Here is a 14,363-nt window from a genome sequence, read left to right as displayed (position 1 = left end):
TGTCTACTGCATTCGTCATAGCAAGTGATGTGCATCTCGTTTTCTATGAAAGTGGAGAATGCATAGCCTCTATCCTGGCGCCAGTGGCAAGCCAAATGGACGAGTTCGATTCAAATCGAAACTGATTTCTAACAAGGTCTTTTGTTAAATGTCTATATAAATTACACTGAATTGCACTGCACTGAACTGTACTTTCCTCAACGGTGCATGGAGCTTAGACAGCTAAAAATGGCAGAAATGCCACAGCTGCTTGTGCTCCTGAACCTAAGAAACTGTGAATGTTTAGTGAATAAACATTGTGTGTAGATTTTTGTCTCATTGCCTAAATTCATGAACTCATAATGTACGATTCCTGTATCATTTTTGCCTGAAGAATTTCAAATCCCATTTTCACTGAACTAATTCAAAAGTATTAAACCAAACACCAATTAATCAATCTGTCATTTTCTTCATCTTAAGTAAATGATTTATACTCATCATGTTGTCACTGGAGCTGGGAAAAAATTAACAAATGCCTTGAGAGCATGGCAGGACAAAAAAAAAAAACCCTGTTCACATTTAGTGCTTCATCTAGTGATTTCAGAACAGTCAACTCAACAAAGAGCACTGTTTTGGAAGCTCGAAAGATTATTGCTGAACTAATTTAAGACCAGACGTGCACTTATGCCATACCACATACACCCCTTATCTCCGGCTTTTTTTTGTTTGTTTTTTGTTTTTGGAAAAGAATAAATAAAAAGGTTTACTCTAAAAATCCCAATGTTTTTTTAAAGCCTTGGCAGTTGTTGGTTGTCACTGCAGCGTGCTTCACAAACACTTCGTCCTAGCAGCATGTGTAGTGAACTAGCAACAGTAATGATAACAGCAGGTGCTGACATGTTTAACATGTGAACATATGGGAAGCAGCATTGCTGAAGCGGTCGCCCTGTAACAAGGCTTCATTTTCCAAATACCAGGAAACACAATGAATTTTTTGCTCATGGATTCTGCCTATATACTCAACATGTGGATAAAACTGCACAAGCATACAGTATATTTAGGTTGTAATTCGAACCGGTCCTGGATACTGACCTGAGGACACACTGCTATATGAACCAGCACAACTTATGCTGCACCTTACAGCACCACCCTGTAATCATCCTCACTCCACCCTCTGTGGGTTACGAGTAAATGCAGTCTTAAAAATCAGCAGTGTCTACAAGGCCCCAGCTGGGAGCCAGGCCAACAACGCCGGTCATGTTATGTAAGTGGGAGAAGGATGGTGTTAGGCCGTTTCCCCATTTCAACCACAGTGACACCAGGCAATCATAAGCATCTTTGAGGCATGTATGCGGAAGGGGGTAGATGACACTCAGAACATGTTAAACTGCCCTGAGACGAAGTGTAAGCAGTTATGTCAGCAGTATATCAAAAGATTCATGTTCACAAGCGCATTTTTTGTACATAAGAACAGGATGCATGCATATATAGTACTAGGCAAAATCTTGAGCCATACCTCATATCTTCATATTTTGCTTCTAAAGAGCCAGAATTCCTTGCATTTTATGCAAGAAGTAATTGCAATAATTATTCGCAACACTTAAAATGCAATTATTCTCCATTAGGCCATGATTGGAGTGCCTGCTTTACGTCTAAAACAGGAACTCCTTTAATGGCCTAAACATGTAGAAATGGCTTGGGGTGAGGTCAGGACTGTAAGGGGAATGTGGCAATACCTCTCAACCAAACATGCAAATGGTGCAAGTGATGTATGCACAGTTACCACAGACTAATGTGCTCCTTTTGCAAGTTGGCAAAAAGTGATCCGTCCGTTTTCAAACATGAGGCGTTTCACTCGCAGAATGTTTACAGGAGCGACTGCATTGGGCTCTGAGAAAACTGGGCTGCGATCGTCATTAAAAAAATAATAAATAAATTGTTTATCTATGGCTTTTGACTGGCCTTTCTTCCATTTTTTAACAATCTGAAAATTAAATTCTTTCAATAAGTTTGGAAAGGCGACTTCTATAACGTGGTGTAATTATTAAATTAATAATAATAATAATAATAATAAAAACTGCCGTGGTTTAGGAAAAATTAAACACTTCAGATTGTGCTATTCCATTAACATTCTAACTTTGGAGTAAAATAACTCCGCTTCACATCCGTTCACATTTTATTCCTTACATAATAAATACAGCATAGTGTTTTCATGGTATATTTTAAGCAGAATGCTGTTACGAAAGAATGCAGCCTGGTAGCCATCAGACTAAAACAATAAGCACACAGCTGATGCAAAATCACATTTCTTGGAAGAGTGGACGCAACCTTTTCCTTTCACAAACATCCTGTTCTTTTCTGTGCTTTCTGTAGACTTGAGAGTTCCGTAACTTGTATCAAGAAAGAGTTTTTTTAGACGGGGAGGAAATCCTGGGTCACAAGTGTGATGCAAATGACACTTTGCTTTAGTCAGCACTGAAGAAAACCACAACATCAAAGACAACAATATAGCAAATAATCTAAACAAATTAACACTTGCTGTAGTGTTGCAGAGCATTTCAATACTGGTTTAGAGAATAAAATATTTAAGAGAAATAAGTGGTAGAAAATAATTAAGAAAATAATTATAGAAATAAAAGCATTTAAAATTATATTTGAGAAACAGGAAATAAAAGGATGACTTAATAAGCAGGGGTAACGCTAAGACTTTAATGGCATCTAACACCTTTTGATAGCCCACTAGTAGGCCAAGGTCCAACAGACGCATAACTTCACTTTGTGTCGTCAGTAATTTCTCTTTTTGTCTCTTGCACACACAGTGCATAGTATTTGCTTTCCCATATGCAGTGTTAAGTCAGTTTGAACCAAACTCTGTTGTGTTTATGTAGCACCTCATTCGGCCAAGTGTGTACAATCCACCCAATTGGATGCATACCAAAATCTGATCTGTACAAAAACAAATGTAAGACAAAAAGTAGAGAAAATGCCTCAACATAATAGATTAAATTATTATTTAATCACATTAAAGGTACAGGTTGTGTGTTCCATGGTTGGTTAAGTACTGTGATTTTAACAAGGGCCTGCCTTAAGGTTTATTCACCTTTTTCTGTCAGTGGTGAAAAAATGAGCAAACTAATAGGTGTGAAAATGCCCAAATAAACATTTCTTGGCTTTTAGTGCTACAGTAATAAAAAGTAACAGGCTGAAAAGCAAACATTTAATAACCTAGTACATGCATCACAAAATCAGTTGTTACGGACGAGCAGGGATGCCGCTATAGATTCTGGGCCCCTTGAAATCTAATATACTGGCATCCAACCTATTATGAAACAACAACAAAAAATACTTGAATGCAGCAGGCACAGAATTGATCCATCTCTGAAACTGGATGTACTAAGGGGAACAGACACCATTATTTCAAAATATGATAACACACTGCCTGGCCAAAAAAAGTTATTGCAGCGATTAACTGCCAACAAGTTATTTAAACCTAGCTGATGCAGTGAGTAGCTTCTCATTTCTTAAACAATCATTTCAGATGATGTATCCTGTGGTTGTGGCAAAGATGTTACTCTGGTTGAGGAGAGTCAAATTATTGTCCTGCTTCAAGCTAGGAAAACAACTAAGAAGATTACTAAAACTACTGAAACTGGGTTAAGAACTGAAGAACGCATTATTACACTCTGGAGGGATAGTGGTGAACCATCGTTTTTGGGGATAAAATGGGGTCGTACATTTTTTTTGAAGGACAGTGACTGGAGATCACTTAAACGTTTGGTTAAATCAGATCAGATTCGTAGAACCAACAGCTTCAGTATGTTTAATAACAAAAGTAAAAGCATTTTTACATGATGTGCAGATAACTTATGGGATTATGACTTAACTGCTGTAAAGCTTAAAGAAAACCACTTATCAGTAAGGCTAATAGAAAAAAAAGTTTCAATTTGCTAGCAAGCATAAAGATTGGACTGTGAAGCATTGGAAAAGGTCATGTTGGTCTGAGAAGTCCAGATTTACCCTGTTCCGGAGTGATGGGTGCATCAGGGTAAGAAAAGAGGCGAAATGATGGGTTCTTAATGCCTAGTGCCTACTGTATAAGCCTGTGGAGGCAATGTTATGATCTGCTTTTGTTGGTCAAGAAGTTCAGGACCATTATGTGCATTTTTAAAAGTTTATTTTTATACATAAATAATACCCTGATTTATGTTTTTTTTAATAGTTATAAGCAAAACATCAAATTAAAGAAGCATTTAGGTTTTATCCGATTAATCGAAAAAATAGTTGGCCAACTAATCGATTATCAAAATACTTCTTTAGTTGCAGCCCTAGACATATGCCAAGATGACAATGCCAGGATTCATCTGGGTCAATTTGCAAATAAGTGGTTTAGAAAGCATGAGACATCATTTTCACACATGGATTGGTCTCCACAAAGTCCAGACCATAACATCATTGAGAATCTTTGGAATGTGATGGAGAAGACTTTGAACAGTGGTCCGACTTTCCCTTCACTAGTAAAAAATCTCAAAGAGAAATTCATGTGATTCTAGATTGATATAAATGTTGTGATGTTGCATGAACTTATGAAAACGATGCCACAGCTAAAGCAAACTCTAGTTAAAGGCGGTCCAACAAACTATTAGAGTTCATAATATATGAACATGGTAATATGAAATTTAATTGTTGCATTAGTTTCACCAAAAAAAAAACTACAAAACAGAGGTGTAACAATGTTTCAACAGTTTTCGCTCAAGTTTGAGACATTGTTCATTTGGTAAATTTTTGGAAGAATTCATAAAAGTTCTCACATTTCTTGTAAAAGAAATATTAAGATGGGCCCTAAACGTCCCCCAAAGTTTGTCTATTAACGGTCCCACTAGAGAGCAGAAGACTAAACTAACATGTTTAAACCCTGGCTAACAAAAACACATAAAAAAAAATAAAATTAAAAAAAATGCAGGGAACATATTTTTTCATTCACACAGAAATATTTGAGACGTCGATGTCTAAGAACGCAAAGTGAATTTCGCACAATATGCCCCATTTAATATATTTATTTTTGACAAAACTATGACCCTGTCTTTGTAGAAATATTTTGATTGAACAACTGGCCAAAACTGCATGCTGTTTTGCAATGTTCATCTAAAAAACCTTTTCAGTTTTAATTTTATCTACTTAAATTATGGTAAAAATATTCTGAGCTTTAAACAAAATCAAATCATTCAGGCAGTATTATTACACTGCATAATGCAGAACTAAATGTTGTACATTTGAGCAGAATGCATTACACTAAGGCAAGCGAGCTCTCGCACATATTCCAGAGTCGTGAAGTGCGTATGACTAGGAATTATGCATGTCAAGTTCTGTATAGTAATTTCCATAAATCTGATCTCATTATTTTACTAAGATATTACCGATTTTTATATTTGATTTTACTGCTTCTGTATTAGATTAGTTTCACATTTACAGCAAAAATGGTGCTGACTTATCCTGTTTTTTAGGAACTAAATATACAGCCTAAATACCTTTACCGGAATATGGTGGGTAAATGACGACAATGTGAAATATATTTATATGCATATCTAAAGTAAAATGTGAAATAACTATTTTAATAAATTTAATTCACATTTAATGCTCTTTTAGCTATCTTACACAGTAAATAGCAGTTGAAAATAAAGGCAGATGTCCAGCTTTACTTTGAGGGTTTTTGCATCTAAGGCCTTTTTTAGACTGCAGGGAAATCCAATCTGATCTGACTGTCCACACTATTGTTTGAAATTGATCAGATTGGATATGGCTCTGTTTAGACCAGCAGCTCAAATCCGACACACTGTCACTCTATCTGCATTGGTTGCTGTGGTAACAACGCCAGAGGCTCGCATACAGCACAATATTTCCTCATACATCACCCTGTTTCTGCGCATTCCCTTTAGCTTTGTCTGTACTGATGCATCCCCCCAAAGTGCTCTCAGATATTTCACTTTGTCCCCTGTCCAGGGACTATTGTTCTCTGGTCTCATGCTGCAGATATACCAGCTGCTCTTCCTGAGTTATAGTAACTTTGGCACAATTCAAGAGTGCAGTTTTACATTCACTGCATAAAGAATAATAGCTTAACTTTCTACAAAATGATAATCTTTTATTTCCTTCTGCACTTCTTCCATCATCGTCCCACCTCTTTTTTTAGGTACGTCCCTTACCACCTGATCATGGAGACTCAAACTTCTGCGTCAGGTTTGCTGATTTCAACCCACCTCTGGATGTCGTTTAAATACATTTTTATTTATTTATTTATTTATTTATTTTAGGCTGGCAGACTGAACAAGGCCTTAAAAGCATAAATGTAATACAAAATACAGCACTTTTATTTGGTTGTAAATTTTCAGTCAATGCTTAAAGACTGCAAGTCATAGACATTACCAGATACTGGATTTCTTACCTGGTGATGCTCTGTTGGTGCATCACACCACTGGTGTCTTCAGCTCCTGCTTGTACTTCAGCAAGTGAACCTGATACTCAATTAGCTTCTGGTCAAGTCATTGCAGAACATTTTACTTCTTTGCTTTAAAAACATCTTGGGTTCCATCTGATGTATGCTTTGGGTCCTTCTGTACTTTAAAGTACAGTCCAATAAGATTTGAAGCTTTTGTCTGAATCTGACCAAATATTATAACTTAATATACTTTAGCTATAATCCTGCTGATTTTTCCAGTAGGCACATCACTAAATAAAAGAATCCTTTGCTTTGGCAGCCTTGCATTTCCACACCATAGTATAATACTTTATAAAATCTTTGTCTTATAACTCTTGTACAAATTGATCTTTTTCACAAAAGAATTGTGCAGGAATTAAAAAAAAAAAAAAGTTTCTGGCAAACTCTTATCTGGTCTTGTGTTTAAAGTCTCACCAAGGATTTACAATATTGTGCAGAAGTCTTGAGCCAATTCTCATTTCTTCATATTTTGCTTCTAAAGAGCATGTCCTCCTTGTATTTTTAATTAAGTTCATAAGGGATAGTTCTCCAGGCTTCCTGAAGGACGTTTTTGGCTCTCATTTCTCAGTTCAGTCCCATATCTGACCAGTCTTAGACAAGTCTCTTTTTTTGTAAGTTAAGCCACACTGTGCCTATGAATCATTCGAGCATGACAAGCATCTAACGTAAGGCAGGAACCAGTAAGAAACAGGTGCAGATGATCGGGCCTATAATACTGTAAGTATACTGGTGATGCTGAATGTTCAGCGGTTTTTGCAAACAAGAGGGAAAATAAGGATGCTGCTGAGGATTATACACGACCAATTTTTTTATTGGATCGTTAGGCCCTTTGCAAGCCTTTGAAGTAAAAACATGCCATTTTTATAATTCAATCTTCATTATTTAATTTAGTCGAATGTAATTTAATATAAAGAAATGAGGGTGTCATAAGACTTCACAGTATGATGCATCTTGTGAAAAACCCTCTGTATTTACACTAGTAAAGGCGTCTCTTGATTGTTGACGTTGAAACAAATATACCTACTTTATAGAGGAAACTCTACATCTGGCCAGTGGTTGTGTATGTGTTTTTTTTCCAATCACAGTTGTTTACCGTGATGCCCTGGGACTTATAGTGCTTCTGAGCTCAACACTACACATTTTTTTTTTTGTTTCGTTTTCCATGGATGATCCAAATAATGTATCATTTGATCACATCTAATCTCCCCGATAGCTTTGTTTTGAGTTTTCAGCACAAGAGTGCTTGCTTCACTGGCGCAGCCCCTTGAAGTTCTTTCATACTAAGACTTAAAAGCAATATTAAATGCAGCTCATATTCATTACACATTTTTCATGCTGGTTAGCTGCAGATATACAAAAGCAGCACAATGCTGTGTTACATAAACACTGCGCCAAAACCAGTCCATTAAACCTAATGTGGAAACCTGCAGCTACGCTTTCATTCTAGACATGCAGGAACTCTAACAGGTGCAAGCTGCGTTTAAAAAAAAAAAAAAAAAAAAAAACTCTGTACCCTTTGCAATTGTCCTTTGCTTTCTGGTTATCTCACACACGCACGCACACACACACATATATGCGGGATATTCCAGCTAGACGTGTTACTGCATTTTCAATAAAGACCAAGATCTCCCTCCTCCTCCTCTTTTCCTCCCTCCTATTCCCATCAGGACCGAGCAAACGCATGCATCTCTATTTATAGCCAAGCTCTGCTTTTTTTATCCGCCAGTGACTATTTGTGGCTCTAGAGAACTACGGAGGGCTTCCTGGCTGCTGACGTCAGCAGGGTTGTGCTGCAGTGGCGTAGATACAGAGAGATAGAAGGTAAAAGATGGAGAGCCGGAGAGTGTTGGGGAAAACGGAGGAGGGGACAGAGATATGGGGAGGAAGCGCGAGATGGGAGAATGATTTAGAGAAATATGGGGTTGGTGGTCCGTTACATTCTCATGGAGCCTCGGAACAGTAGCGCGTCCCTGTTTCTGTGATACGGGTGTGGTTTTTGAGTGACAGGGCTCTGCGTGTGTGATTCCATCTCAGCACTCGAGGGCTACGTGGGCAAGCTCGGCAAAGAGGAGCTCCTCCAGAGGGAACCTGGATTAGTGGACAAATGCCAGCCACATGCCAGTATTTGGAAAACACGGGTAGCCCATCGAGCACAAAAACACACATGCCTACACACAATTTTTTTCACAAATGCAAGAATATGAACAAAATAAAGGCACCCATGTGTGACAACAAACATTTGCATTTTTACACAATAGCATGAAGTTTATTGTGCGCGCGCACACGCGTGCGCACCACACAAAGTACTTGGTTAACCATATGGTTAATGATGAGCTGAGCACATGATCCTACAGGATACAACCATTACACACAGAAAGGCAAGTTTTATTCAGTCTGTATGTTAAAGACCCTACGCAGGGTGATTTGAATGAGGACACTCCCACAGCGGCCATTTGTACCTCTAACGTTCCGAACTGCAGTGCTGAAATGCATTAACCTCACTGAGTCCTTCAAAACTGCCATTTCTGGTGGATACTTTATTCCCGGGACTCTTTGTTGTTTTTTTTTATGCTAAAAATAAATTTATGGGCTTTTTATACTGTGAAGACTAAAGTGTATGTAGGCCAAATAAATGCATTTAAATTCATTGTTGTGTTATACAACAAGTCATATTAAATTCCAACTAAAACGTAAGTGACGAAAATGTTTGCAGCAGCAAATAATTACAAGCTCATAGCTTATGCATTGTACTGCAAATTCAATATGTCACACTAAATGATGCTGTTGCATCATGGGAATGTTTTTGTTGCTTATTGTTGGTACTATAATACACTGATGTGTGATGAAGTAATTTGGGGGTATGACACACTGCAGGGTGGAGAGTGTAGTGTGTGCATATTACTACTGTGTAAAAGCCATGTTTGTACATGTGCTTTTAGTACAAATTTTTTTTTAGCGCTTAACTGTGTACAAAAACAATTCTGATTTACAAGCATTACATGAAATTTAAAACATTTAACAGGAAAAGTATACCAGTGTATACCAGAAAAGAAAGCAGTATATTATATAACATTTCAGTGTCCGTATAAATGATCTACTGCTGAACTACACTCCTCCTGAGCACCAAGCAGGGGAGAGGGGTTTTCCTATATGAGGTCACAGTGGGATGGGGGAGGGGTCTAATTGGCTTGTTTAGGCCCTGACCATACATACAAATAAAATAAAATAACGTTCTGTTTTTCCTCACAATTTTGTGTTTTGTAAATAAACCTTACAGATGAATCTGAATTTCCTAAATGACAAAATAAATCTGTAAATAAATAGGTGCCCTTTAACAATAAAGTATGTTTACTACAGTGGTTTTCAAACACTGGGTCGTGACCCACAGGAGATTTTTTATTTGGGTCGCCATCGCCGCAATTAATGTCTGTAGTACACCTTTCAGTTCGTTTTCTACCACTGTCATGGTTTCTGTCATAACTCTACCTGCAGTTAGAGAGCGAGGGTAAAGAAAATAAAAACAGATAAGTCTGTGACCTCTGCCTGCAAATGCATTTACTTGATATCATTTTTAATGTAAAATTTTATTGTTGACTTTTATAAAATGAACATTTTAAATAACACAGGAATATGTAGTTGTAATTTCTCATATGTAGCCTATATCAGAGGTGGCTGGTTTACCGTTCAATGTATTAAAGTGATGTTTAAATGATGATAAAAATAATTGGTAACATTCATTGTCTATTGTGAAAATTGTAACATTCATTGTAAAGGCCATAGCTGATGATGAATACTATATGTATTACTATAAGTAAGTATTTAAATATGGGTTATGACAGGACGATTATGCAAAGACATGTACAAGTTGAGTTTTTTTCTCTTGCGTTCCTTCAGAAACGAAAGAACATTTCAACAGAAAATGAGAACATCATGTTTGGGACCTCCCATCTGTGCTGGTTTCAGTCAGAACGTTCAGATGCAAACACCCAAATTAAATGCATGGGGTGTGTCCCTAGTTTTAATATTAGCTTCCTTGGCAATACTGTGCATTGCAACATCACTGTATATGGTAGCAAATTATCTGTTCTATTATTTAATTATTTATGGACGTGTACTTTTAAGGGCGTGAACACCTGAAGTGGTTTGTCCCTCCATTCTCTCCCTCTCCATCTCTCCCTTTCTCCATCATCAGATAAGCAAGGAGACCAAAGTCACAGCAGGCACCAGGCAGGCAGGAAGCCACAGTATAAACACATCTCTCATACTGCAGGCTTTAACAGACACACATACACCCAAGCTTTCCACTAAACAAGCATACGCACTTACCTGTACCAAAAATATAATAAGGAAGTAAAAATTGGCGATTCTTCTGAACTGCTCAAACAGGTTCTTTGGCAGGAAGTTCCATATTGTGTACTGCAGAGACAAAAAAACAAACAAAAAAAACATGCAATCAATATGATATGGAGAAACAAAGCAAAGAATATGTACAGCCTATATTATATATATATATATATATATATATATATATATATATACACACACAGTATTTACAGTATATGTTCCCTCAAAATGCAACAGAAGCACTGAATTTAAAGTTGAATAAAATTAAAGTTAAATGTTTTATTACAAGTGAACTCAGGATTCTGTGGAAGTCATTGCACTGTTTCTGCAGGTGTTTCACTCATTGAAATTACAGAATTCCTCTTTCTCTGTGTATCTAAGGAGGGCATTATTACAAATTACAGTTAAAGATGATCTGTGAACTAAATGAGTAAACAATGATTTGCTCACCCAGCACATGACACATGGAGCCAATACTGCATCTGGCACCAGATGAAAGAAATGTTTACAAAAAGGTACTGTGGGTGGAGGGAAAGAAAAGCAAAATGTCCTCTGCCACTTCTAGAAAAGCCTGGGACTGTTTTTGAGAAAGTTTTATTCAGCAAGTTTGAGCATGAGGAGAACATTGAAAGGCGTGAGAACGAAAAAGCCATAGAAGGAAGGCCCTGAGTGAGGATGAAAGGAGTGAGGGATGGTGCAGAGGAAAGATGCTGAGAGAAAAGGAGAGGGATGATGAATGCCAGACACATAGCACAGGGTAAACACCGCAGCGTGAGTAATTAAAGTGTGTTTACAACCGTCACACCAGAGCAGGATTGATCACGCGATTCCACAGCAGGATCGTGGCTAACTCTATAAATTCCCCTTTCTCATCTTTTTCCTCTTTCACTCTCTCTCTGGCATATCAACATAGACTCCGCCACTGTCAACTGAGTGAAATTTAGGAAATCCCATCAGATTCAGGAGAGAGATTGAATCCCCAGCTCGACTTACCCATTAATTGTGAGTACGCCTGACACAAAAATAACTACGAGGAGACAGGGAGGGAGGAAGGGAGGGAGGGAGTAGGGGGGGGAGGGGATAGTGGAAGAAACGAGTGAAAAATAAAGATTTATTTGCGCCAAGGTATGACCACGGGGTGTGAACGTGAGGCAAAAGCAGTAATGGAGAGATTGGAAAAAATGTGAAGGAGAAGAGAGTGGGTGGTGGGTGTGGAGCACACTTCTGGAGACGCCTCTTCACGTAAATGAAACAGGTGGTTGAGAAGCAGGGGGGCCTAGTAAATGTATCCTGCTTTCCCTTTTCTCTCTCTCTCTCTCTGTGTCTGTCTGTCCCATGGGTAACCTCACAGTAAATACTTGATAATTACAAAAACAGAGCTTGTAAGAACATAAATTTGTTCTTGTTCTTTCCAAGCCTAAAGGTTAAAATTTAAACCTCATCACACCACACAGGAATATTTTCATTAAAATACCTAATAAATAAATAAGATAAGATAAATAAATAAATCACAAACCTTGGAAGACACTATCCTGTTGTCACAGAACTTAGGAGGGATGAAGCTCTCGGTGGCTGGACAAGTGCGATGTCCTACGTAAATGGTCCTGCTGTCCACTCTTTTCTCATCCCCACCACACTACAGAGAGAAACAGAGAAAGAAACAAGGAGAGGGGGTGAGGTGGAGAAAAAAAAGAAAGCAATTAAAATATACATGGTTGAACAATGCCATGGTGGCCTGTTGAGACAGAGCATTCATAGTTGTCAGGTCTGCTCCGTATCAAGCTCAGGCACTCGACCAAACGCAGGACACTTTTAGAAAAGCTGCACGTTAAACACCATGTAAGGGCTGATTACAGAGTCCCAAAACAAACTCAAGCAAGGAGTCGAGCCTTGTCATAACATGTCTAATATCACTCGCACGGCAAATCTTTACGAGGCTCTGCTTATTTAATTCCATCAGATAACTCATATAAAGGCATGCTGCAGCTTAAAGCGCTTCTAGTGATCTATACAGATTCTTACTGTATGTAGAAGCAGAAAATCCTTACATGTGCAATGTGCTTGGTCAAAAATACTGTAGAAAACTACAGTTCACTCTTTTTAAGACACGTGAAGGACAATATGGTCAAGTACAGAACCGTGTAAAAGTCTTAAAAACAAGCAAAGTAATGCTCTAAAGACCAGACACTTAAAAGTAATGACATCCTTGCATGAAATACTAAAATGGGCTGTGATGACCCTAATTTTCGTTATATCAGTAGTTAAGGTACAATTTGCAGAGTTTTATCAGGAAATTAGCTGATAAGCTTTACTGAGCTTGTTGGCCAAAAAACACAAAGTCTTTCCTTAACGCCATTTGTACAGAAACTATGCTAAAAAGGTGATAAGAAATCATTATTTTATAGCACTCAATATCATATCACCCCTTTGACCTGATTTCTGTAGCACTCAATATTGCGCTCTCCCTCGTGTTTTGTAGTTCACGCAGAACCAACAGATTTGGAGCTGTGCCACCTCGGTATACGCTTTCAAGCAGTGTGCAGCTTTCAACTATCAGAGCTTTTCTGCCATTTACTACAATAGTGTATGCGTCTAGGTTCACAAGTACAACATGCATCAGAGATACTGTGCATATGATTGCTTTCAAAACAATAAGGGGCTGAAGTGGTGGTTGAGGTGCTATCCATGCATATTTACATCATTTATGCCAGTTTCCTGCACGCATGCTTAACTAAACTGCCTTTAAGTGGCACTGCCTTTAAACATCATTACCAAAAAAAGTACTGAAAAACTGGCATGACTAAGAGTACATAGTAATGTATATATGAAGTCACGCAAGAGGGGGGAAAAACGTTTTTAAAAATATCATGTCATTGTATGGTCTACATTAAGAGACATAATAAATTAAGCCATAATATTCAAACATATATTTGCTGGATTAAAAAAATCTAAAAAGATTAGATGGATTAAAAACTGGCTTTAGACCCTGTGATTTCTTTTATGATTATAACTTGTCACCCTGAAAGACACAATCTTAATAAGCATTCTTTCATAACAATTAGCTAGCGACCACACTGGAAGCTGAAAGATGCTGGTACAAGCCATGAGACATTTCTGTACTGCTCTTCTGTTAAGCTTGATCTATTTTGTTGATGTGTAGTCATTGCCTCTAGCCTGTTTTTAGCTGTCCCCTGAGTTTTCTGTAATCAAATTACTTCCTCATATTAGTAGATTTTAGATAAGCGTTATTGCAGCGGTCACACTGAGTCTGCCAGAACTTTGTCTCTGGCTCTGTCTGGCCACAGCTGCTCTAAACTGTCTCCTGATGAGCACATCATATTATGTCTTCTTAGACCACCAATTTCAATTCACCACAGATTATTATCCTTTACAATGCGTGGTCGTGCCTGCATCAGCAAAAACAGTAAATCCAGCCTCGGTGAAGCCCATACTCCTTCCTCTGCAGAAATAACTTCCTCTTTAACTTGAATTAGGAGAAACTATCAGGTTAAAAAAAAAAAACACCTTTTGAGCATGCTGCTTTCTC

The 14,363-nt window shown here is 37.8% G+C and overlaps 1 protein-coding gene across 5 annotated transcripts in view; it reads right to left on the bottom strand.

Annotated features, from left to right (window-relative positions):
- The window catches only part of atp11c (ATPase phospholipid transporting 11C), a 70,912-nt gene that overhangs the window by 33,412 nt on the left and 23,137 nt on the right, over window positions 1-14,363 (bottom strand). For all 5 annotated transcript variants that reach the window (XM_053505765.1, XM_053505766.1, XM_053505768.1 and 2 more), the window contains exons 2-3: window positions 12,333-12,452; window positions 10,799-10,888 (exon numbers count right to left, since the gene is read on the bottom strand). In XM_053505765.1, the coding sequence (XP_053361740.1) occupies window positions 10,799-10,888; window positions 12,333-12,452 (210 nt within the window). The remainder of the gene's footprint in view (window positions 1-10,798; window positions 10,889-12,332; window positions 12,453-14,363) is intronic.

The sequence above is a fragment of the Clarias gariepinus genome, chromosome 10 (genome assembly GCF_024256425.1).
Source record: "Clarias gariepinus isolate MV-2021 ecotype Netherlands chromosome 10, CGAR_prim_01v2, whole genome shotgun sequence".
In the NCBI taxonomy this organism is placed as follows: Eukaryota; Metazoa; Chordata; class Actinopteri; order Siluriformes; family Clariidae; genus Clarias; species Clarias gariepinus.
Note: the sequence above shows the minus strand (reverse complement) of the source record. Positions and strands in the feature narration are given on the sequence as shown.